We start from the raw sequence: 25,738 nt of genomic DNA, 5'->3' as shown, positions 1-25,738 counted from the left end.
TGTAGTAAAGCCGTAGAAATTTTGGCGGATTGCTTGAATGATTAGCCGGTGACGTTAAAGAGATCGTACGGGTAATGTTTTGGTTTGCTTAATCCGTCTAGATATTGCGAGTGTTCAAACTAATTAGCCTTTCTACAGTGGTTTTAATTATAAGCGTTAGACACTAGTGTGCTTTTTGTAGCAATGTTTACTGTTATTTCTTAATTATTATGCCTACTTTTTGTGTGTGATCGCTATTTGCTTCATAAAAACACAAGGAATGCTGCAATCTATTTATCCGCTGAGTAGGCCTACAATATACAAATACAAAAATGATTTAACGTCACATTTAACAAAAATATGATCCAAACAAAAGTAACTGCACCAACGTGGCTAAAAAAGTGATACTAAATGTTTAAAATATAATGCCTCCTGCAACAATAGATGACAACCTTGATAGCATCCAATCCCTCTTCGATGTAAGCTTCCTGGTTTTCAAGCACCCCATTAGAAAAATAATATTTCGACCACCAATCGATATCATCCACACGTTGAGTTGGCTGCAAGATGGCAGGATCAACTTGTTAACCATTACAATGTGTAGCTTAGTTGATAGTTTAACGCCAATTTTTTTTTTAACGAAAGAACTAAATCATCAGGTAGGCTACCATTGGTTCAATTCTAGGAATGTGAGCTTGAGCAATGCATGTCATGGGCAATTTTACATTTAGCGGCACCTAAAGTGAATGGAACAGCGCACAGAAAACAACACTTCACCAGAGCGTCACGATCAGTCAATTTCGCTGACCAAAACCTCCCACGAATATGTAAACTGCCAGGATTTACCTTTCAAAGGATTTATTTGTTTGTAAGCAAAGATAACAATGTAGTTTTTTATATATAACAAGCGTTGCATCGCAGATATACGTTGCTACTCAGCGCTTTCCTAAGCAGATAGTGTCAGTGCTAGTGTTTGAGAGAAAATTTCAAAACCGGGTTTTGGCCTGATTTTAAAATTATTGACAGTCAGGGCTTTGTGGATAGAGTCTTTCCGAAGATTTTGCTGAGGATGCAATTTTTGCCTTCCAAGTTTTGTGTCTTGATTGGTCTTCGTACTAGTCCAGGTAGCTGAGAAACTTTGAATATTTGAATGAATCAGTTCATTTTCCATTTTCTTGCACACGTTATTCCAATCTCTCTTGCAAATACAATTTGGGTAGAGAGGTAACTTTTTTAAACCATAAATAGATATAACTCAGCAACAACACTACATTTAACATCATAAAAACAACAAAAACACAATAAGCAAACGTTTTCAGCTGGTCATACATACTTTTCAAGCCTATAAGATCAATATTTTAAAAGAAATACTAAAGAATAATACAGTATCCCAGCAAAAATATGGTCAAATTTATATATTTGAAAAACTGCTTAACTTGCTCACATAAAATGATAGCTGAAAAATTACTCAGCACAACGGGTCAAGTATTTGAGAGATAAAACTAATTGTTTAGACAAGAAGGACTCAAGCAGATTACGCAAAATGGACAGCACAACACAAGATAGTGGCACAAGCAAAGCAAAAATAAGAGAAGCACAACACGTGACAATTCAATCAAAAACGGTTAAAAGGTAGGAGGTTCCGCTAGCAAGTAATTGCCTGTTGAGCCCTGGGTTGAAAGATTTGATGATCGATGCCTCGTGAATCTTGGTGTCGAACTCAGACGAACAAAAGACTAGTCCTTCGAAATTGTTCGTACTGTAAGTGTTTGTCCAAATTTGACACCAGTATTTCTTTTAAAATATTTCCCTTACAAGCTAGAAAAAGGCTGTAGGCTACGACTAGCCGAAAATGTTCGAATTGTTCGCTTTTTGTTTTTTTGTTTTTATAATGCTAAATGTAGTGTTGTTGCTGAGTTATGTCCGTTTATCTTTTGCAGATCTATACTAATCTCTGTTCTCAAGTCTTTTAACTGCTTCACGGTAAACGTGGCCATTTTTTCCGCTTGACGGTCAGCATTCTCATTGAAAAGGTATTCGTCTGTTATTTCAATAAAACTAAGAGCTTTATAAGGCTTTTTGATCGTTTCACATTCATCTTCGGAAAACTCAAAACTTCAACCCAAATCACCAATCATCGCCACCATAATATCTTTAGATGACTTGTAGAAACGGCAAAACAACTTAAAGAAGCTATTTCGCCGAGTCTTGCAATCAAAGGAGAAAGTCTTCTTTTTGACGAAGACGGCAATATTCTGAGATTGCAAATTACAGTATGATCAAACTGATCATAGCGCACCATAGATTTTGTGAATTGCTTCATTGCCTTGCAAACTTTTGCAACGATTGTCTTGATCTCAGGAGCTAATAAGTAGGCTATATAATATAGTAATAAAAGGTTTCTGCAGACTCTTAACCTCAGTTCTGGCTTCTCGGTGTTATGGGAATTGCTAATCATCAATAATTGTAGGATCCATGTAAAAGGATTCAGCCAAACGTATAATAATCAATAAAAAATCAACTAGGTTTGGTAACTACAAAAATTTATTGGTAGAGCTTTCGCCGCCGTAAAGGCGGCTTCATCAGTACTCTTATTCAAATAGAATCAAATCTGAATTGATTGATTCTATTTGACTAATCAAATTGATTCTATTTGGATAAGAGTACTGATGAAGCCGCCTTTACGGCGGCGAAAGCTCTACCAATAAATTTTTGTAGTTACCAAACCTGGTTGATTTTTTATTGATTATATAATATAATTCTTAAAACTACGCGGCTTACAACACGTTTTCAATTCGCTACTTTAAAATTGGTCCAATGTGATTCTTCATTGCGAATGAAGCAGGAGACAATGTTGTATGATGCGGTATAATGCGGCTAAATGCGATAAGATAAATGAGTAGGCTAATAAACAGAAGATAAACAGTATGAATAGCGTACAGCTTGACTGAATCATATAAGGTTTTTTGATAAAAAATCTTTTTTCACATTCTGTCTGAAAAGCCTGGTTTCCTGATTTTGATACCCCAGTTTTGTGTAACAAAAAAAAAGCAAAACACCTGGGTAAGAAACACCAATCAGTGCAGCAGTGTATAGAGGCGGAATTGAGTACATCATAACCCGAATCCATTCTATTGCTAAGTGCCAAGCAGAAATAAGATTCACAATCAATTTTAATAAGTCTTTGGTATGACCTGTGACAGGGCATCAAACCCATGCCTACCAATTCAGAGACGGCTATTCTAAGCTCTAAGCCGTCGAACCGATTATACAATTACTCAATGAAATATTTAAATCATACAAACTATTACACCTGTCCAATTACAACTTGGTGTCTGAAATTTAAGCCCTATTATGAGGTATTCTTGCAACACTGATTCCAAAATTGCAAATTTTTCCAATCACCTCTAGTTTTGAGACGATGCATACCCTCCGCAAGGATAATTTTTTCCTAGGTTTTGTATACCTCAATAAAACCAGAATTAGTTTTAGCGTTTTTAAAATTTGGTATTTGCGAAACATCAAACTAGTTTGGTGTTAGGAGACTTTAGACGTTGCAAAGCATTCAAAGACGTACACCATAAAACATAAAAAAATGTAAAAAATATCATCTCTACATAACTAAAAATTGTCTTTTTGCGCTTCTACATAATTATAAGGTCAGTGCAGTTTGTTTGCTGCTTCGAAAGTAAGCAGCCATTATTGTGGTATTCCTCCTTCTCTAGTACCTCTTTTTCATTATGCCGATATCTTAGAAATTTTTTTTACCTTTCTCTGCACCACTCAATTTTAGAAAGTAATTCGTATGATAGAGCTTCGGTAGAGAGTTAGTCCTGTTGAACCATAGGCATACGAAGCCGAGCAACGTGATCAAATTTATTACATTTACAGAAACACAAAACTACGCAACAAATTAAGTATCGAACGTTTTCGACATCACAACATGTCCTCTTCAGGAATAATAAGCATACAACTTAACTACATCTGAATAAAATAATGAATAAATAACTAAATCTATAAACAGGAAAAGACAAAAACTGCACAGTACTTCCGACTAGCTCAAACTCAACGATATAGGCTCCACGAGAATCAAAGGTAACTGCATCAAAGGTGTTGAACAGATCACATGATATTGCAAAAAGGCAAGGTGCGAAAAAGGACATCTCGTGATGACGAAAACGTTCGATATTTAATTTTTGCATAGTTTTGTGTTTCTGTAAATGTAATAAACTTGAAGATGTTAAACTTGATCACGTTGCTCGGCTTCGTATGCCTATGGTTTAATTCATACGATTATGAAGATTAAAAATGGATTAAGTGTTTCCTGCTGCAATCTAGACGTTTATATTTGCCTACAAGTTCAGCAATCAGCATAGATGTAACCCTGTGGTTTTCTAATAAAAAAAATAGATATATAATTTGCACAAATACGTTTGAAACCAGTAGCGTAGCCAGGAATTTTGAAAGGGGGGAGTTTGACGACCCAGCTGCGGGGGGTCTGGGGGACCTCCCCCACAAAATTTTGAAAAATTACTTTGAATTTGGTGCATTCTGAGAGCATTTTCAACAAAAATGTGGGTATGAATATTCCTGTAAAATGGTGCTGTCCGGTGGCATAGCAACAGGATAAGATCATGTTTTCTTCGGTATTTTTCTGAAATAAGGGTAAGTCTCTATGTTTTCTTGTTGCTAATTCCTGGCTGAGACGTTTGAATGTTTGGTATTGGCAAAACTCGGCCTTTTATTGCAGTTTTGTTTAAAATTAGGCAATTTATTTTTAGACTGAAAGGATCATTTAAGCATAAAGAGACTGAAAGCATCATTTCCAATATCGTGACGTCACACGCGTTTTAAAGGGGTTTGTAACCCCCACCCCCCCCTCTTTGGCTACGCCACTGTTTAAAATAACCAATTATGTTTTGTTTATGTAACTTAGACTTCATGTTGAGAACAAGAACAATTCCCAGCTGTCTGATATGAGGACCTTCAAAATTTTACTTCATGTTCAACACAATTGGCTGTACAGATGCAGAAGCAAGTTCCATCTCTGTTAAATGAATTGAAGTGTGGCTTTAACCAATATCCTCCTAGCGTCTGTTTAAACTGACGCCGCAAAAAAAGAGTTCCAAGCATACTGATAAGAATCCAGTTTTTAGTTCAATATTTTTTGGCGTATTCAGGCTAACGTCCGGCGGTTGAAGATTCAGATTAGTGGACCAGAAGGCAAAGAAGGGAAGGAGTCTTTCTCATCAAATCAAATTGTTATGAAGTCAGTAATCAGCATGCTGAGCGATTTCACTAAAGTATACCTTCGATGGCAAAAAGATATTAGGGAAAAAAGAAACAAACTTTTGCTGGATACGCATTCAAACGGCAAGTCGAGCGGCAAAGAATAGATGAAGTAAATTAGAAATTTATATACAGAGTAAATGTGACCATCCTTTGATATATATGCAGTTATGAAATTGAAACACATGCAAACGCAGCATTATTGAAACATTAGGCCTATACAGAATTCCACAACATTAAACTGAAAAAGAAACCAACTCTAGCAGTCGTTACTTTCGCCGAACAACCCAACAAACAATATGTAGACATCGCTGAAGATAAATGGCTGCATAAAATCAAACCCACCAACCCTTTAACTGCCACGCTTTTCTTGATGCATTTTTCAGAATTTAACTTGAGCAAGGCTTTGGTTTTGAACTGCTGTATTTTGAGAACGGTAACCGCCAGAAAAAATGAAAGTTGTTGCATTTTCAACAATCTTTTACAATATGTTTACAAGTTTTGTGTATTTAAAAAAAAGCCTTAAATACAGACTAAAATTTCTGACAAACTACAGATATTTTGTGTTTTTTTTTACTTTTTTTGTTTCCGTTTAGATATCTGAAAAAAGCATTTCAAACTGCGGTAAAGCGTCTCCGTAATGTTTATGCGTTATGCGAAGAAAGAGCCGCATTAACTTCACTTTGCACAAACAATAAAAATTCTTTGTAAATGATTAAAAATTGCAGAAAAATTTCAAATACAAACCTAGTAATTTTTTTCAACTTTTGGACAATAGCCTACAAGTCTTCCTCTTTCTAAAAAAGTAAGACCCATGCAGTTTGGCAAAGCAAAGACCAGAGTTAAGGTGATTTCAAAAAGTGTTTATTTTTTTAAGGCTTAGACGCTTTAAAGAGCCCGTGGCAGTTAAAGGGTTCACACAGGCATAAAGAAGGGTGGTGGAAATAACACTTTTATATACTTTGAGATTTATGGACAGTTTGATTACCCGCCTCTCCCACACGTTAGACGTCAACCTGCTGAAGACGCTGAATGCTTTGGCGATTCTGTTGTTGATTTCCAAGTCAATAGTGGCTATGTTAGAAAGAGTACTCCAGGGGTACTTGAGGCTTTGACAGACATGAAGTTTCTCATCGTTTACAGTGATGAATATAATGGTTCGACGATTCGTCATATGACTTTATGGGGCTGGTTGGTACATTGCTTTTTTTTTTTTTAGTATTGATTGTTAGTCCAAAGTTATCGAAAGCAGACGAGAACTTAGTTATTTGTAGTTGATTTTCACTTTGGAAGCAGCCATTCAGGGCACAATAATCCTCATACACAAGTTCTTGAACGACAGTTTCGGTCACTTTGGTGATTGCTTGAAGCGTCTCAGGCTAAATAGCCGTCACGCGTCACAACGATAGCGAATTGAAATACCGTTACAATCTTTATCTCTTAAAGCATCTGTTAGCATAGCTGAAAACATCATGCTAAGCAGATTGGGTGCCAAGACACAGCCCTGTCTAAAGCCATTTGTGACTGGGAAGGCTTCAGAGAACTCATTGTCATCAGCAACGTAGGCCATCATTCCTTTATGAAATTATCTTACCATGGAGATGTATGTATTTAGGCTTCTGTATTTATGCAAAATTTTCCACAGTCCTTCCCTGCTTACTGATCAAAAGTGTTTGTCAAATCAACAAAGACAGTGTAGAGGTATTGCCATGTCAGTGTTTAGAAACATGATGTCAGTGTTTAGAACGGGGGTGCGTCCATGATGTTTTGTTACGGGAAGGAAGACGGAACATAGTGCGTGATGGCTAAGCCATAAGTGGCTCAGGTTTTGGCAGACCACCATTGCTATTGCACTTTCCTACACCATGTGTTCCGACAACACCAATACAGACCTGGTGTTCACAGCCAACACCGGCATTGAAGACGCCAAGATCGAATAACTTTTCCGATTTTGAAATGGAAGCATAAGGGAGTATAGCAGAGCATGCCCAGAGAGGGCTGCTCGGTCTCCCAAGGGGCTGTCGGATTCCACTGCTGGTCTAGATTCAGTATAAAACGACCACATGGCCATAGCCGCCTGTGTGTGGGATCATGGCTATAGCTTGGGTGTATTCGCATCATCTGGTTCGCCGTTCTTCCTCCGCCACAGGACTTCTTGATGCAGAAGCATGACTTGCGCATTTTATTTTAAGTGAGGGAGGGCTGCGCAGACTCCAACCTCACCCTCTCGTCTCAGGCTACAAAATCCAATGCAGCAGGATGACCATAACGTCTTTCGTGTCACGTCATGCTCTTAGGCACGTTTTGCAACTATGCTACTGAGCGGTGCCTTCGTGTTAGTTGAACTACATCAATCATGAGTTTCTTCCGCACAGTCTATCACACACCCAGGTTTTGAGTAAGGTAACAACCCTAATAATAGTGCTATTTGACCCATACCTGGGGCTTCGTCAGGTACTACTGCTACAGGCTAGTGCAGACCCGGGAGGAGCCTAATGGAAAACTAAAGAGTAACTTCATATTTCCCGTAACTTCAGAGTTGCCATACCGGAGCCTTTCCTACCGGTTGCAGTTGTAACGTCATGCTCATGACCAGTAGTTAATTTTAGTAGTTAATTTGTAGCCTACTTGAAAGCTTGTGCAGATGCAGATACAAGATTAACCCATTGTCAATTCCAGTACCATTTGTATTGATAAAAATTATATTACATAGATTGTCATAAACTTTTTAGGTTATAGGCTAGACTTGGCAATTATTTAAAAATATTATTATTATTAGTTATAAGCTGTGTCGCTTTAATACCGATTCAAAAGATTTCTTGCACCATAGTTGCAGAGACCGAGACAACAACAACACGACAATATGATCTGGAAGGACTTTCTCAGTTATGACTTGCTCAGTAAGGACTTGCTCAGTAAGGACTTGCTAAGTAAGGATTTACTCAGGACTTTTTCACTAAGGACTTGCTCAGTTAGGACTTGCTTAGAGTCACCTACATGTGTCGTCGTGTGAGCCTCTGGGGCCGAAGGCCTATCCTTTTACCACCCCAGATTTACAATGTTCCCGGACTACAATGGAAGGCTACTAGAGAGCAGCCAGTCTTTGGTTTCATCATCCATGACACGCAGACCTTTCACTCCGTTAGGTGGCTTGAAGATGGTACAGTCATTGATGATGTGGTCTGCGGTCTGATCCTCGGCACCACATTCACAGGAGGAGGAAGAGGCCATTCCCCATTGGTGCATGGTTGAGCGGAAAAGCCCGACGACCGTACGGAGACGGTTGAGGCGCACCCATGCCTGTCTTGGTAGTGTTAGACCGATGGGGCATGTGTCGGCGTCGGGGTTAAACGAATAGAGTCTGGTGGTGCTTGACTTCCATTCAGAATTCCATTTATGACGACGACGACCTGAGAAAATGACAATTGAGCGCAAGTGACAATATTCAGCTAATAACTTTTCACCAAGTGGCTGAATTTGGCAAATGATGAAACTAAGCAAGTAACAGCTGAGCTAGCCGACACTTGGCATGCCACAAGTCAGCAAATTCTGTTTAGCAAACGATGACCAAGCATGCCGGATGCTAAGTGAAGATCTCATTTTCTTACTTGGACAGTTAGCTGAAATATACTTGCAGAGTTTAAGCTCTCGCAGAGTTGTCGCATGCTGAGTGGTCTGACGATCCTCAGTTCGGACTTACTAAGTTTGAACTTATTAAGTTAGGACTTGCTTAGATGTCACTTGCGGAATTAAACTCTCTGATTTGTCGCTTGCTAAACTGGTTATTGCAGATATCCCATTTGCTGACTTTGGTTGTTTGTTGAGTTTCATCACTTGCTAATTTAATGTTAGCTGAAAATCTCATTCTGCTGACTTGGATAGTAGCTGAAATGTACTTGCTGAGTTGTCGTATGCCGAGTGGTCTGACAACCTTCAAAAAGGAGTAAAACAAGACTGTGTGCTATCACCCGACCTAATCGCATTATATAGTGAGATAATTTTAAGAGTAAGACGTATGAAATGAGGTATTAATATTGATGGAAACAGTATTCACCACAAACGATATGTTGACGACACCGTTTTGACAGTTGACTCGGACGTAAAACTGCAGAACATATTGGATACTGAGTGTACGAAGAGCAAGAAAAGAAAACCGAAACAATGGTCATAACACAGAATAAAGAAGCTAAAACTTCTTCTAGTAATTTATCAGTTAATGGAACAATTCTTAAACAGGTCTAAAATTTTTATACTTCTGTAACCTACTTATGGACTATGGTGTATTAGGATGCAAGAGACGAAACAGAACTCAACATAGGCCTATATATGAACAGCCCAAGCAAAAACAAGCTTCCAACAAAGAAGACCATTTCTTTGCAATAAAAATATCTCACTTGAGACAAATTTTATATTGCTATATTTATGTTGTTTTTCGATACAATTCTGAAACCAGGAATATCTCAACAAAAATGGCTGAAAAGTAACGCTTTTGAGATGTAGTGGTTCCGTAGAATGCAACGTACTTCATGGCTTGCAAAGAAGACAAATAAAGAAGTTTTGCACCAAGTGAAGCAAACCAGATATTTGTTTAGATTACAGCAAAACCAGACCATATAAATTTCTCGGCCATGTAATCGGAAAGCAAAAACGGATACATCTTTTTATAACTGGTAAAATTGTGGCAAAGCGGGCACCTAGCAAACAAACCAAACTCATCTGCAACAATTTAACGACAAGGAAGAAACAATCATTCTTAGGCCTACTACATATAGTAGAAATATTTGGTCTAAATTATTTATCAGAGGCCATCGATGCCTGGTTCAGACAAGGCAAGAGATGAAGAAAGCTACCTTGAAGAAATAAATAAAAAACTCGGCTCGGGAGGATATTGGTTAAAGGCAAGTAACAATGGTTGTATGAACAGAAGGATGACGATTCTTTTCTCTGGCAACCAGCTTTTGATATACAAAGCCGTTGTTTTGTCAAACTCATATTCCCAGCAACCCAACTCTGCTTTTAAATCCTATCAAATAGTAGGTTCATACGATACTTTTGTTATTTCCGACAGGTTGTTAGTATAGAAACATAAAATTCACTTAAATGAGAAATAAGATCTCTTTCCGATTTTCAGGCAGGGTGCGTTCAGTTTCTGTTACCATATTACAATTGATTCCTTTGGTGTTAACCATGTAGAACTAGTAGTCGTCATAACGGTTTTGATGTCAACATTATGGACTTTTATCGTTGAAGCGTGCAAGAAACTACCTTGGATTAACATAGGCTACTCGAGAAAGCTTTATGAAAGAGAATTATTTGATGATGTATAGACCTTACAGGACGTATTTATCACACATTTCTTGAGCTTATGATGTATTTGACTGCTTTGAGTTGTTTAAAATAACATTATTATACAACAAGGTTGATGTTTTACAATAAAATGTCTTTAAATTTTAAAAGAACTCTGGTCTTGTTGCTCTGTCTGGCCCCTTAGCTCAGTGGTTACGCGCCCGGCTCAAGATCTCGCGGTGCTGGTTCGACTCTCGGGTTGTGCGCTTGAGCAACGCATTCAGGACTGCTCTCCATTCAGCGGCACCTAGTAAATGGAATAATTCCCCGGCAACAAGACTTCAACACTCGGAAACTTCACTCTGTCAATTTCGGTAACCGGCCCTGCGTCAAGAGCCTCTACAGTCTACAAGTATGCGCAACTACCAGGAATAACCTACCAAGGCTTTGTCAGTCCGAGGATAACGATTTAAAACCAAACCAAACCAAGGTACATAAAGACTAGGTAAAATCCAGCGTCATAGGGATGTATGATATCGCAAAATTTAAAGATAATATCAAAAAACTGATTACATCTTTGAAATCAGCGCCCCCAAATATACCCAAAAGTAGGTTTAACATTCCAAGAACAACTCTTAGTGATGACCGGTGCTATCAACTCACCCGCGTGATGGTCCCTTTTGTTATCACCTTAAAAAAGTTAAGTTACTAAGTTTACCATTGTACTGACAATGTTTTGGCAGTCTTATCAAACTAAGTATAGTGATACATTTACAGTATAGTATAATGAAAACAGTTACGTTGTTAACAAATGAAACCACTTAAACAGTCAGGTCTTCATTCTTGTAATGTTTGAGAACAGTAGGCCAGACTATACGTAAAAAATTGATTCATAACAAAAAATTAGCCTACGTTTTTATTTATGGAGAATGATGAAGAAACAGCTATTTTCTTGTCTTGTCATTGAGTCTGATGTTTATATAAACTACCATCAACATATATGAAATTTATGCGTTTCACAGTAACTTGGCCTATCAAAATTGAATAGCAGCTCGTTAAACACGCTGTTTTCATGTAAAATTAATAACTAAATAAAATTAGTAACCAGTAAAATTAATAATTAATTCTGATTTCAAGTAAAATTAATAACAAATTGTGGAACCACTTACTTAAAGGCATACTAAATGAAATTTTCAAACGGGAATTAAGCATTAAAATGCGTAAACTGAACATTCAAGAATACATTTCAAAAAAAATTACCGAAAAATTTTTGTTTTCAATGGCGCTGGCAAGGCCCAAAGTCCAATGTTTCATTTATTTTTATTTTTTTTAAAATGACCAAAAAGTGCAAACACAGCTTGAAAATACGTCACAAAAGACAGCAACAACTAAAGCCACGTTACAACATCTGATGTTTTTACATCAGATCTGAGGTTTTGAGCAAACTGTCTGATGTTTTGACGTTGAAATCTGATGTTTTGATGTAAATACATACATAGCCTACAGTTAAATCGCCGGCAGTAACAACTGTTGCGTGATCAGCTGATTGCTCGTCTTTTGTTACGTAGACTGTGCAGTCGCACGCTTCGCTGCTCAGGCCCATCCTGGTTTTGAAAGCTCTGACAAAAGCACGCGCGCAATGGTGGTCAGACCGCAATGGGGCAAAATTTTATTGAAAATCGTTTTATGGTAGCAAGTTAAACACAAAGAACGTGGAAAATTGCCAAGTCAGGTTTTTCCTTTAGTATCCCTTTAAGAATTGAATGCACCAACAGTGAATTATTCATGGATTAACCAAATCTGTAGATTAAGCAACTTCTTTTACCGGTTACCTTTTTCCTATGCACCAAGTGTAATCCCTTGATTAGAGACTGGGTTGTGAATGGTTCGATTCATTTGGTTTTCTTTCATTTAAGAATTAAACTTTCATAAAATATGTATCATAATTCAAAAATTTTGTTTCATGACTTTGCTTTATGTAAATTTTTCAATATTTTTTTAGTGGCTATTCGACATGGGTGTTAAAGCTGTTTGGGCAATAGAGTTACAACGACGTGGGTGTAGCTACTTGTTAAAGAATCTGTTTTAGCCTTTAACGAACTTTTTTTGTTTACAAATGATTAAAAAACATTAGTGCTAAGGTTTGATGTTTTATTACGGACTTTGTATTATGTTTTCATGTGACATTAGTTTTTTTTACTTCTGCAGTTATGTGGCTGGCAATTTTCACTCACCAATAAAAAAATTGTTAAACGACAGAAGATATTTTTGTTGTTCTTAAAGACTATTTTGTTCAGCTAATCAATGCTTTCGATTATTAGCGAAAAAATATATTTCGCTAGCGTTTGAATTTTAGAATTGAAACAATAACAGTCTCATTCGCCTTTTTGAGCACGTACGTCACCAAACCACTATAACTAACCCATTTGAAGAATAAAAAAAAAAATTAAAGTCAATTCAATGCAAAAATCAAAACCTAAATAATCAAAATCAACTTTCATACACTGCAGTGAAGATATCCGTAAGATCGAAAGCTTGCTTCATGGGCCAATCCGACATATGTTTGAAGTACAACCTCCTCGTTTTCTTTATACTTTTAACATATGGAAACTTGATTTTCCGGATAAAACGGCAAACGGCACACTAATTTATCGACCAACGGTCGCACCAAACAAACCACCAGCACAAATTTTAACAGTTTTTCCACATACAAAGGGGTTTCTGGATCGATAAGGCGAGCACTGAACCGCGTTGGAGTCAAAGTCGTTATAAAATCCTTTCGAACCAACGGCAATATTTAATCACTACTTAAAGATCCTACTCCACCTCGCAATAAATGTGGTGATGGCGAAAGTCCATGCATTGATTTCGAAGCATCAGTATATATTGGCTTGACTGAACGCAGCATTAAATTCTCAGGTTGAAAAACATCGCTGGGCTGTCAAAAATATGAAGGATAAAAAATCGGCTTTATGTTCACACATGTTGAAAGAAGATCACAGAATAAGCTGGTCAGAAACAAAGATTTAAAAAAATGAAACAAATTACTATCAACGCACCTCAGCAGAAAGTTGTTACAGAAAAATTACGTCAAAACAATGCAATGCACTTAACCGGAACGATAGAAATTTGCTACCGAAACCTAATAAATCCTTATCATCTTGATGGGCAGGCCCCTTGCCTATGTTAGTGCAGTTGGAAGCGACCTCGTAATTCAGTTTCGTCTAGCTAGACTCTAGCTAGCTAGACTATTGCGTTTATCTCAACTGCTTTGGTCTTATGTTTAATAGCCTAGTTTGCAAGCTTTATTTTATCCAACGTAGAAAGTAATCGCACATCTCTTGGTCACTATTTAAAATAATGATGTTTTGCTTTGTCTTTTACTTTGTCGTAAATTCTGTATAGCTCTATAAAATGGGACTACCTCAAAGAACAACAGTACCAAGGTTGCCAGCAGATTGATAAATGGTGAAATAAATATTCAAATAAACCAGTGAAAGTCTAAACTACTTAGTAACACGAATAAAAGCTTTGCACACAAACCAGACAAAAATTTGGTGAAAAATTTTATAGTTCAAGCACGTACTTCAAAGAAAAAATAAAACTAGGGCTAATTGAAAATTTTGATTTTTGTAACTTTTTCAGTATTTAAATAACCCTAGACCTTGGGCGTAACGTTGCGATTTTACGCCAACAGTTGAATGGCAACAGTGAAGCCTACTATCTTTTAAACAGTTCTTAAGATAGCGCTCGAGAAGTTGAAAGCAAAGGTTAGCAATAGCCTACTAACTGGTTTTAACCAAGTTGATTAAGAGCAACATCTTTTTTATCACTTCATTGATCACAAAGTGTATTTTTTTTAAAGTAAGATACGTAAAAAAAAGTGATCTTGACCTTCAAGATCACATAATATTCTTGGTAATCTTGATATTAATAGTGATGTTCAAGATGACTTAAGCAGGTGATCTTGCTCATCTCTTCTTATACATATTCTCTTCTAAAGTGATAGCAGTTCAGATCATTTCAGGCTACTTAAAATTCAAACTCATTCATGTGTAGCGTGACTGAGCGAAAACGTGTCCGTGGTAGCTTAATTTAACCACATTGATCTGTAAGTTGTCGGTTGCTGCATATAAAATTTCACACTTAGCTCATTATTTTCATGAGATATGGTTTATTGGCCAGTTGAACGATCCACTGTTAGTGCATCCAATCCTTAAAGTTAGACAGAATTAATATTCATCCAACATTTAATAAATAATCTGTGTTAATTGCGATAAAAGTTAAATTGTTTATCAAATAATGCTTTACCTTGGTAATCCCAGAACGTAACTATTGTTAATGGTAAACCGAAAAAATGTTAACTAAAGTATAATAGAAGGCTACATTGTTACCAATCCGGTAAGTACAATCAATGCTGGTGAGGAAAATAAACAGGTGATGCAGCTTCTTTAAAGCAGTATTTAGGTCTATATCACAGTCGTTTAGTGTTACCTGTTTCAATCTCTTAAAAAAAGAGAAATTCACGCTTTTCTTTGATTTTGTATCTACTTCTATTTTGACGTTTCTGACTTCAACTTCAAGACTGTCATCTGATAATATAAAAATAATCAAAATAAATAATTGACATTATGTTGAAAGTAATTTTTGTGTTTTCAGGATGTTTAAACTGAACTGTCTCAAAAGATCTATCTCACCTTCACTTGTATCTGTTGGCACGGATTCGGCAGCGTTTGGTTTGACACGATACTTTGTGACGTCACTAATGATTCGCTGTCCCACTGTCGGGCGTCTACCAAACTTGCGATTGTCTTTCACTCGAATAACGATCGGTGGGAAGTATAACTCGTCCACTGGCATGTTCTGAAAATGTCGTGGAAAGTCTTATTTTTGCAATATTCACCCACATGTTCACTGTTCAGTTACCAGAAAAGCAAAAAAATAATCTGCTTCGTAATTTTATTTGTAGCTGAGAATTCAAAAATTTTTTTTTCGACTCTTTCTTTGAAGATGTTTTAAACCAATGATAGGCAATGTAACCGAATGGTGAAAACGTCTGCTTGACGTTCGAAAGATCGTTGATTTGACACCACTCCAGAGCAAGCGACTGTGTCTCGGCAAAGCGCTTCACTTGCCAAAATAATGAGAACAGATGACGATAACCATTGCCCTTTTGACGATTCCTGTTGTTTTGCATATGTGATAGCAGTGTACGCTATGCCGTCCCAACGGAACCAAAATAAAGTATGGTTTTTATTATGTTTATTAATCTGATATCGTGAGAGCACCTCTGTGTGTCTTGAATGACTAAAGATACGCTTTAGTTAGAGGTATCATATCAGCGTTAAACTTAGCCATGGTTTTGGAATGCAATAATTTTCTTAGACACTTCATTTTCCATACAACTTTGACAGTTCTTTTATTCTGCTGTCTAGTTCTCTAGTGAATGAATGAATTTTCATACTTTTTTAGATGATTTGCAAATCTTTGTGGTTTGGATAGAAAGTCTTTCGATGAAGCTCGTGTGGCCTTGTTTTTCTCACAATTAATCAAGTTCATTTGCGATATAAAGCTAATATTCTAATGCATGAATTATCGCACGAAAATGTGGAAGTAAATGTGAATAGGTTTGTCTATTGTTAGTGGCGTAGGCTACTAATCTCAAAACCTGTCTTTTGCTTGATACCTTACATTTTTTTAAAATTTATTGTTGTTTTGTAATCGTTTTTAACGGCCTGCTTCCAATTTTTTTTTGTCACCGTTTTCAATTTTGCCAAACGCGAAGTCAAACATACAAGATTTGTGGTGACATAACCTAAACACCTAAAACACACTCAACCTTCTGTTCGCTCAGTCATATCACTCACATTGCAATAACTCAACCGACAACATAAGGGCAAACGTGCATTAACTTAGTTTCTGATTTGAGGTTAGGAAAATAATTTAGTAAAAAAAAACTCATGTTTAAACAAAGCATGAAAATTGAAATTGAAGTAGACATTTAACTTAATCTTCAAACAAATTAGGCTTTGATTACTGAAAAGCTTAAAACTTCTAAATAAAAACTTTTTTTTTACAGATCGAAAGTAGGCTATATGCAGCATTCAAAACAAAAATTATGAAACTTAGTTTTCCGGTGCAAATTTCCATCTACTTATCATGGTGTCCAGTCCAATGGTTGCATCTATTAGCAAGGTTTTAACCCCCGCTTTTTCAAGCCTAGTGGGCCTCTAGTAACTGTCCCCCAATTTGCTTGTATTTTTCTCAAAAGAAAAATGTTCACAGAAATAAAGTCCAGTCGAACACTTTTTCACAAGGAGAAATTTGCTTTGGCCACAGCACTATACACAATGGCGTCAATGTGAAAGAATGTAAAACATTTTACTGTGCATCAGTGACGTCTTTCGATTAATTGCGTTTTAGCAAAAAAGTAGAAAAATTAATCAAACCAGTGTTTAAAACTTGAGAATAAAACATTTGGGTTCGCTACAAAAATAAAAATTTGATTTTCTCAGCCTTTGCAATAGATTGAGTTTCACTTCAGCATGATCGTTATTTACTTTACAAATGTAGATGCAAACAATCGACTTTAGTCTGATGCTGCGAGTTCGTTGTAGTAATAGAGAATTAGAGCAAAAACTTAAAATTAGACAATTTATAGTAAAACTATGATCCGCAACGTACTGGTGTAGGTTTGGTTTTGAATCTTTATCCTCAGACTGACAATGCCTTGATAGGTTAATTCCTGGTATGCGATAGATTGAGTTTTGCTGTTAGCTGTATATGATCGTTGCTTTTTCACAATGTAGATGTTAACAACCTGTGCGAGTTCATTGTGGAAGTAGCGGTTTGCACTAGCTTTCGGAACACAAATCCCCAGGTATGCGCTATATTCTCAGGCTTTGCTTGATAACACAATTAAAAAAATTCATGCCTCATCTCTCTCTGATGATTGGAAAAGCTACTCAAATCTTCATCATAAAATAAATCATTCAAGTACTTCCGTCGACAAAAAAAATTTAAAACTTTACTTTAATTTTGAAATGAAAACTAATATATCTAACTGTAAAAAACTTCTGAAGGATAGTCCCCAGATAGTCCACAGATAGTCTTCCATTAATAGAAGGAAAGATAAACGGTAAAAGAAACAAAGGTAGACCAAGAATGATTTGGACATCAAACATCACTAAATGGACAAAATTAAGTTATGAAAATGCAGTACGAACAGCTCATGGTCGAGAACAATGGCGCATTGTATCCAACTCTCAATACGAGAAAGGAACGTAATGATGATGATGAGTCCCCAGATCACTTTTGGCACTCTTTGCTTCTTTGCACGTGAACTTTTCTATTGCTTCCCTCTTCCTACAGTTCTTGTTTTGACAAATTTGTGCTGACCTCAACAATTTTTTGTAAGGTATCTTGCAAACATTTTTATGTGATAATTGAACGGCTTCGTACTTACAGATTCAGCGTAGTAAAGTTGCTGTGAAAAGTAAGGATTCTTCTTATGATTTTTCAACGTTTTCGTACGGACTTCAATGTTTCCGATCTAAAGAAAGCTGCAAAGTGATCTTTCGTGCATGTAACATGTTAGTGAATGTCTGACTGATGAATCAGGTGTTTCAGTCAGTAGGTAGCCTATTTGTTATCCACGACTATGGTCTAAACTAAAGCTTTCATATTTAAGCTAAACGAAAGTGCTCAATAGGTTTAAAAAAGTAAACTTTCAAAGTCCAAGACAAAAGCTTTATGAATTTCAAAGTATTGTGATGATGACAACATCAATATTGAGACTTGGTCTAATGCGTAGGACATGCTTACCTGTATTAAAACAATAGGGGTGTCCACCGCTATTAACTTGTATGGCTGCATGTTTCTAACACCCCAAATGAAAAACTCAATGCCAGTTCTTTGCAAGACAGGTCGAATACCATTGGGGACCATAAGCATATCGTTGCTCTTTCGTGGAGGAGGAAGTGGTATGTGAAAGCTTTCATGTATCTTCAAAAATATAGCTTGACATCAGCTCACAAAATTAATACTAACAATTTTTATACCAGCTAGGAGTGTCACAAAAACTAGTTTCTACATGAAGAACTTAGAAAAGCATATTGCTTTTGCCGAGCGTGTGCTTACCAATTCGACCATAAAGCGTGCGAACCGTTTAGATTCAGAAAATCAATTATGCAAACGATTCTCTAGAAACTGTTCAACTTTTTAAAGGATGTTATCAGGCACAATCTGATTTCAAATGTTTTTCAATTTAATTTAAAGTCTTTCACTTCTAAGACAACCATAGAAAATACGATATCTGGTTATAATAGACATTAAATAGCCTAAGATGTTGACAGCAAAAAACACAGTTAAGCTAAATGTGACTTCTCAATTTAAGTAAAATATACCAAGTACAGCTCAAAAGCGACAAGAATGCTTCCTCCATAACTATCTTCTTTTATAACATCCAGCCACTCTAGCCGAGTTCTTTCAGTCTTATCCGGTTCGAACATAAAATTTAGCCTTCCACTGGCTCGCCCCATTGCAGACACCTTGCCCTAAGTTAAGACACGTGTTAGGTTGGTAAAAAAATTGTCAGAAACTGTGCAAAATAAAAATGTTTTGGGACAGAATGATAACCTAACAAAGAGGAAAAGGTTTTTCTGCAGGCCTACAAACCGGTACAAATTAGGCTATTTGATATCAGCTGTCGCTATTCTCGGTAGTCGGTACCATAACTAATTCTAAGGGTCAGTGATTACCAATTTGTGCAGTGATAAACCAAATTTGTGCAGTGATAAATCGCAAAATGTGCAGTGGTAAAGCAAGTGGTTTTTGAAGACAACGCATACAAAATATAAACCCGTAATCTTGCAGTGTTTATTGTTTCTCTTCAATCCAATCAGTGTATATAAATTTTGTTTCTAGTTTTCTGATCTGTGAAGTATTCAACCTTGCAGCAGATATTGATATATTTGGATCTAGCACTACCGTTTGTGAGTGTGGATTCTCAGTGTTAACAAGGGTTGACGCTCCCACTAGACGGAGCATGTTACAACCAAGACAGTCAAACTTGGTGCTTATGGCCTTTGAACATTCTGTATCGAAATCTATCGATTTAGACTTGTTTGTGAAACGGTTTGCATCCAAACATCCGCGACTGCAATTGCAATAGACTAGCTAAGGATTGTATAGGCGGAATGTAATCATATAGCCTATCAAAATCCTCGGCACTAGCTTCTTCAAGCCAGTTAAAGTTTTTGCTCACAACAAGTACCGCTATTTATACAACAAGTCAACAATTGCTGTGTTATGTTGGTCATTGTAATATGATTGCCGTGATTTAACGAGCGGATAAAATAAGAGACCAGTGTTGGTCTTAACACTAATCTGATATATTGCAATTTTGTGAATACCGGTATTTAAGAAGTTAAGATGCCAAAATTATTTAAATTTTTTCGCCCTCCCCCCCCTAAAAAAAGTTGGCCCCCTTGCTTTGCGGTCTGGCTACAGCCCTGAGCGCATAAAGTGGCTCCAGTGACCGGCGAGCTAGGGAGAGTGTGGCAGCTCTGCGGCATAGCTCGGCTGGGGCGATAGCTGAAAGAACTGGTAAAGACTCAGTTGGTGTAGGCTTTAGTCATCCCGATACAATACGCAAGGCGTCGGGCTTGTCGAGCATGTGAGTATCATACAATTATACAATTTTGGTAAAGAGGTCGCTTTCTTGTCACATTTAGTGTAACCTTTACCCTTTCACGGTAGAAAAAGTCAACCAGACCATTCCCTTTCTCCATGTCGAAATTAAAATTAATAAAAACAAATTTGACACTTGGGTTTGGCGAAAACCAACCACAACCTCCTTCTCAATTTTAATGCTGTATGTCCTTCTACCTACAAATCTGGATTAATTAAATGCCTGCTCAAGCGAGCACAAGATATTTGCTCTAATTTTGATAATTTTAATATTGAAGTCAATCGTTTACGGTCTTATTTTATTGCGAACTACTACCCCACATGGTTTTTCAATAAGGTGCTGAGGGGTTTTTTGGATTCACGTTCTACGCACTTTCAAGCGGACAAGCGTGAATGGAAAAACGTTCTTACAGTTCCCTTTGTGGGTAAAGCATCGAGACGCTTTGTCAGTAATATGTCAAGTTTTATCAAAATGAAGTTCAACGGGGATATTGTTCCTGTGTGTCACACTTTCTTTCTATCTCTTACCAGGAAAAAGACTTGGAAAGATTCAATGACGTAGTTTAATGGGTCAAACCGAAAAGCAGTCAATTAAATTCACGGACAGTTCTACTGGTGAAATGATATATAAAAACGCTTGAAGGACTCCAACGAATGGTTCACCACTTCCAACAATTAATCAAAGTAATAGTAAACAGCAATAGATTCCAATGCTTGCGACTATTGATCGAGTTTAACGTGATCCACTCACAGCTTCTCATACGATTCTAATTTCAATCAGAAATTATATTAGCATCAACTTTGCTTTACAGTACTCGTATTCAATACTTCCACTCTCGATCAACAATAATCTTTGCCTCTATTAACAACTGCTACTACTACAATAATGAACTCTCATCACCAACTCATCATAATACAACTCCCATAATAATAATCTCAGAATAAACATTACACAAACTACACCACTATTTATAGTTGGCTGTTCAGTCCAGTAACTTCGAGAAGGTTACATCATAAAGAACCATCGTTCGGTCACGTAGCATTTAAAAGGTAAACAACAGAAGTCTCTAGAAGGTCACGTTCGCAAGAAGATTCTTACATAATAACGATTTCGCAATCGGACATTTACTGATAAACAACCTTATGACGTCATGACAAACGACGCTCAGAAATCATGGAAAACAACAGAACCTTCTAGATTTGCATGCTTACAGATGATTCAAGAAATACGTTACATAATACAAATTTCTCAATCAGAGGTTACTTCAGGTCATAACCGATAATAACACAACGCACCAGAATTCCATAATGAAAATAGCACATTCGTTGAAGATACAAAGCAAGCCATCGCGAGGCATTTGCACCTTGATTGTGACATACGCCCCCCTTAGAATATTGTTGCAAACAATATAACAACACAATCAATACAAAACACACCATAAAACAATTAATTACTCAATAATCAGTTCTCATAAGTCTATCGTTGCATGATCTACCAACGATAGCTTTTCTCAAAACAATAGTCACGTTTTCTGCGAAAGTCTCCAACGTCCTCAACATCTTCAGTGCATCGGCGAGCGAGATGACCCATCTTCCTACATCGGAAACATCTCCTCTCCGGACAGTCCTTGGCGAGATGACCTTCTTTATGACAATTATAGCAAGCCTTTTCATCAAAAGGGCAGCTCCTGGCTATGTGTCCAATCTCCCCACATCGGTAGCAGTGGTCACGGCAACGTCTATTTTCCGAATGTCCGCCGTCAGCAACGCACTCCCTGGCGAAGTGTCCGCGTCTACCGCATCTATAGCAAACTCCAAATGGTCGTCGCCTGCCTCTTCTCCTCGGTTCTTCGCGCTCGTAATATCCGTCATCGTGAGATCGTTGCTGATTATCTGCAGAACAATCTCGAGCAAAGTGACCATTCTTGCCACAAGAATAACAAGTAACTTCAGAATCTCTCTCAAAAACATTTCCGATTATCAGATCAACTAAAGAGTTTTGTAAACATAACGCTTTCACAGTCCCACTACAATACGGAGTTTCGATAGATATCATCGCTAACGGTCCTTGGATTGAAGTGGTATCTATTTTTGTCACATGGCCAGTTTTTCCCGTTAATTGACTGTCTTTAACCAAATCTCTCCTCACTATTATACCAGTAGAACCAGAATCACGTAAAACTTTTACCTTTTTGTCTCCAACTTTTCCATCCACTACTGGCAGGTGATCTTCAGGTATTATTTTTCCGCAAACATCTTCATCCGGATTCTCCTCGTCAAGCGTGGGTTCAGGAATCATTAACGCACAACCGCATCGATAAACGTCCGTGTCTTTATCTTTTCCAGACTGATTAGGTAAGGAAAACGACTTATCCTTGCATTCCTTCGCTTCGTGTCCTTGCCTATTGCAACGATTGCACCACTTCCTCGATTCCTGATGATTTCTGTTAGTCTTCCTCCGGCAGTTAACAGACTTATGACCTAAGCCATTACAATTAAAACAACGTACTTCTCTTGGAACCGCACCTCCTTTAAAATTATTTGTTTGCTCTTCGTCATTATCGCATGACAACGTTTCTTCACTCGACAACTTTTCATCATGAGCAACTAAGTACTGTTCTGCCACACTGGCTATTTCTTCTAGATTCTTTGGACTTCTCTCCATTAAATAAACAGACAGATCTTTTGAACATGAATCTGTGAATTGTTCCTTAACTATAAGGTTTGCCAATCCGTCCAATGATTGATCGGCCCCCGAAAGTTCAAACCATTTTAACAAAAGGTTTCTCAACCGTTCAATAAATTGACCTGGACTTTCGTGTCGTTCAGGCTTTGCCTCACGGAATCTTTGACGGTATCCATGCTCGGTAAAATTGTATCGCTTTAACAGAGCTAACTTCAATCTGTCGTAATTCATGGCTTCTTCTTGCGAAAGTCTTGAATATACATCAAGAGCTTGTCCCGATAATAACATGCTTAGCTGGGTAGCCCACGTCGACTTCTCCAATTTGGCTATTGTAGCATATCTTTCAAATCTTAACAAATAACTATCCAACTCATCTTTTTCTTCAACAAATGATGGCAAATCTGGACGTCTAACTTGCGCCACAATAACATCTCGAGCATTATCATTAGTAGAATTAGATCGCTCACCAATGTCCAGCTTTTGTCTTTCTAATTCAAGTTTTAACTTTTCCAATTCATATTGCGCTCTTCTTTCTTCAGCTTCTGCTTCGCGCTGCGCTTGTTTCTCTTCAGCTTCTCGTTGAGCTTGTTTTTCTTCAGCTTCAGCTTCTCGTTGAGCTTGTTTTTCTTCAGCTTCGCGCTGCGCCCGCTTCTCCTCTGCTTCAGCTTCAAGTTGTGCTCGCTTTTCCTCAGCTTCAAGTTGTGCAGCTTCAGCTTCACGCTGTGCTCGTTTTTCTTCAGCTTCAAGTTCTGCTTTCCTTATTTCACGAGCAGCTCTTCTATCTTCTCTTTCGTCAGCTTCTCGCTGAGCTTTTTGGTCCATTATCTTGTGATACTCTTCCATCACAAACTGAGACTTCTCATTACCAGTCAGCCCCATTCGTTCAGCCATGCTCCCTAAGTCTTCAATCATCTCATGTTTGACAGTATCCGCCATCTTGACATTAATTTATTATTCTTTCAACAAATCTTTCGGTATTCTTCGGTTTTTCTTTTTCGGTGATCCCGGACGAGCCCCCAGAATGTCACACTTTCTTTCTATCTCTTACCAGGAAAAAGACTTGGAAAGATTCAATGACGTAGTTTAATGGGTCAAACCGAAAAGCAGTCAATTAAATTCACGGACAGTTCTACTGGTGAAATGATATATAAAAACGCTTGAAGGACTCCAACGAATGGTTCACCACTTCCAACAATTAATCAAAGTAATAGTAAACAGCAATAGATTCCAATGCTTGCGACTATTGATCGAGTTTAACGTGATCCACTCACAGCTTTTCATACGATTCTAATTTCAATCAGAAATTATATTAGCATCAACTTTGCTTTACAGTACTCGTATTCAATACTTCCACTCTCGATCAACAATAATCTTTGCGTCTATTAACAACTGCTACTACTACAATAATGAACTCTCATCACCAACTCATCATAATACAACTCCCATAATAATAATCTCAGAATAAACATTACACAAACTACACCACTATTTATAGTTGGCTGTTCAGTCCAGTAACTTCGAGAAGGTTACATCATAAAGAACCATCGTTCGGTCACGTAGCATTTAAAAGGTAAACAACAGAAGTCTCTAGAAGGTCACGTTCGCAAGAAGATTCTTACATAATAACGATTTCGCAATCGGACATTTACTGGTAAACAACCTTATGACGTCATGACAAACGACGCTCAGAAATCATGGAAAACAACAGAACCTTCTAGATTTGCATGCTTACAGATGATTCAAGAAATACGTTACATAATACAAATTTCTCAATCAGAGGTTACTTCAGGTCATAACCGATAATAACACAACGCACCAGAATTCCATAATGAAAATAGCACATTCGTTGAAGATACAAAGCAAGCCATCGCGAGGCATTTGCACCTTGATTGTGACACTGTGTATAAAACGTTCAAAGTTGGCTATTATTTTCAGCTTAAATCTAGGACTCCCTCCTACTTGTGTTCAAATGTCGTGTACAAGTTCACTTGTTCGCATGACGCAAATTGTACATACATCGGTATGTCTACGCGGCATTTGGCCACGAGAGTGAGGGAGCACTTAGATTTAACTAATTTGAACAAGCAAAGTGCCATTATAGATCACATATTCGATTGCCAAACATGTTCAAATAACAAACCATCCTTGGAGTTGTTTAGAATTATGCGTAAATGTTCCACCGAATTCGACACTAAAATCCACGAGGCTTTGCTAATAAAAATCATACAACCTCGTCTTAATACACAGGTTGTTTGCCTCAGGCGGTTCTTATTTACTCAACGTCTTGTCTTGATGCGTCATATGATGCATCTTTGCCTCGCGTAATTTAAACGCCATGTGATGTGCCTTTCTCCTATGCTCTGCCGTTTTATTTTGCATTTCGTTTTTCAATTCAGTGTTTAGATCAGTTATTCATTTTCATTGTAGATATGATAAGCAGTTATTTTTTTTTACTTGATAAGGGCTAACGTGTGTATGGCCGAAAACGTTTGTAGCTTATAGTTTATGTTCAATTTTAATGGATTACCGTATGTTAAATGCCGTGTGGTTGCTTGGTTTTATATGTCTGAGACGAGTATGAGCACTACAACTCCATTCGGGGTCGCAGTACTCTGCGGTGGAATGGACAAAAGCCAGAGTTGTCGTGCGCACAGTTGCTGCTGTTGCACCACAGCTCGTATCTGCCAGTCGACGAATAAGGGCAACGCGCGATGTTACCCGTAGAGTACAGGGATTCATAGTATAGGGATCGCCAACTCGGCTGGAAATCCGACAATCGGAGTGTAAAAGTGTTGCCAAATATTTTTT

The 25,738-nt window shown here is 37.5% G+C and overlaps 1 protein-coding gene across 1 annotated transcript in view; it reads right to left on the bottom strand.

Moving 5' to 3' along the window:
* LOC145769003 (myoferlin-like) overlaps positions 1-25,738 on the bottom strand; it is a 249,109-nt gene that overhangs the window by 53,164 nt on the left and 170,207 nt on the right. The window contains exons 27-33 of the mRNA XM_082580605.1: positions 18,960-19,109; positions 18,379-18,558; positions 18,020-18,106; positions 15,252-15,417; positions 15,049-15,146; positions 11,218-11,244; positions 432-539 (exon numbers count right to left, since the gene is read on the bottom strand). Coding sequence (XP_082436731.1) covers positions 432-539; positions 11,218-11,244; positions 15,049-15,146; positions 15,252-15,417; positions 18,020-18,106; positions 18,379-18,558; positions 18,960-19,109 — 816 coding nt within the window. The remainder of the gene's footprint in view (positions 1-431; positions 540-11,217; positions 11,245-15,048; positions 15,147-15,251; positions 15,418-18,019; positions 18,107-18,378; positions 18,559-18,959; positions 19,110-25,738) is intronic.

The sequence above is a fragment of the Aplidium turbinatum genome, chromosome 4, assembly GCF_918807975.1.
Source record: "Aplidium turbinatum chromosome 4, kaAplTurb1.1, whole genome shotgun sequence".
In the NCBI taxonomy this organism is placed as follows: Eukaryota; Metazoa; Chordata; class Ascidiacea; order Aplousobranchia; family Polyclinidae; genus Aplidium; species Aplidium turbinatum.
This window is presented reverse-complemented; position numbering and strand designations above follow the sequence as displayed.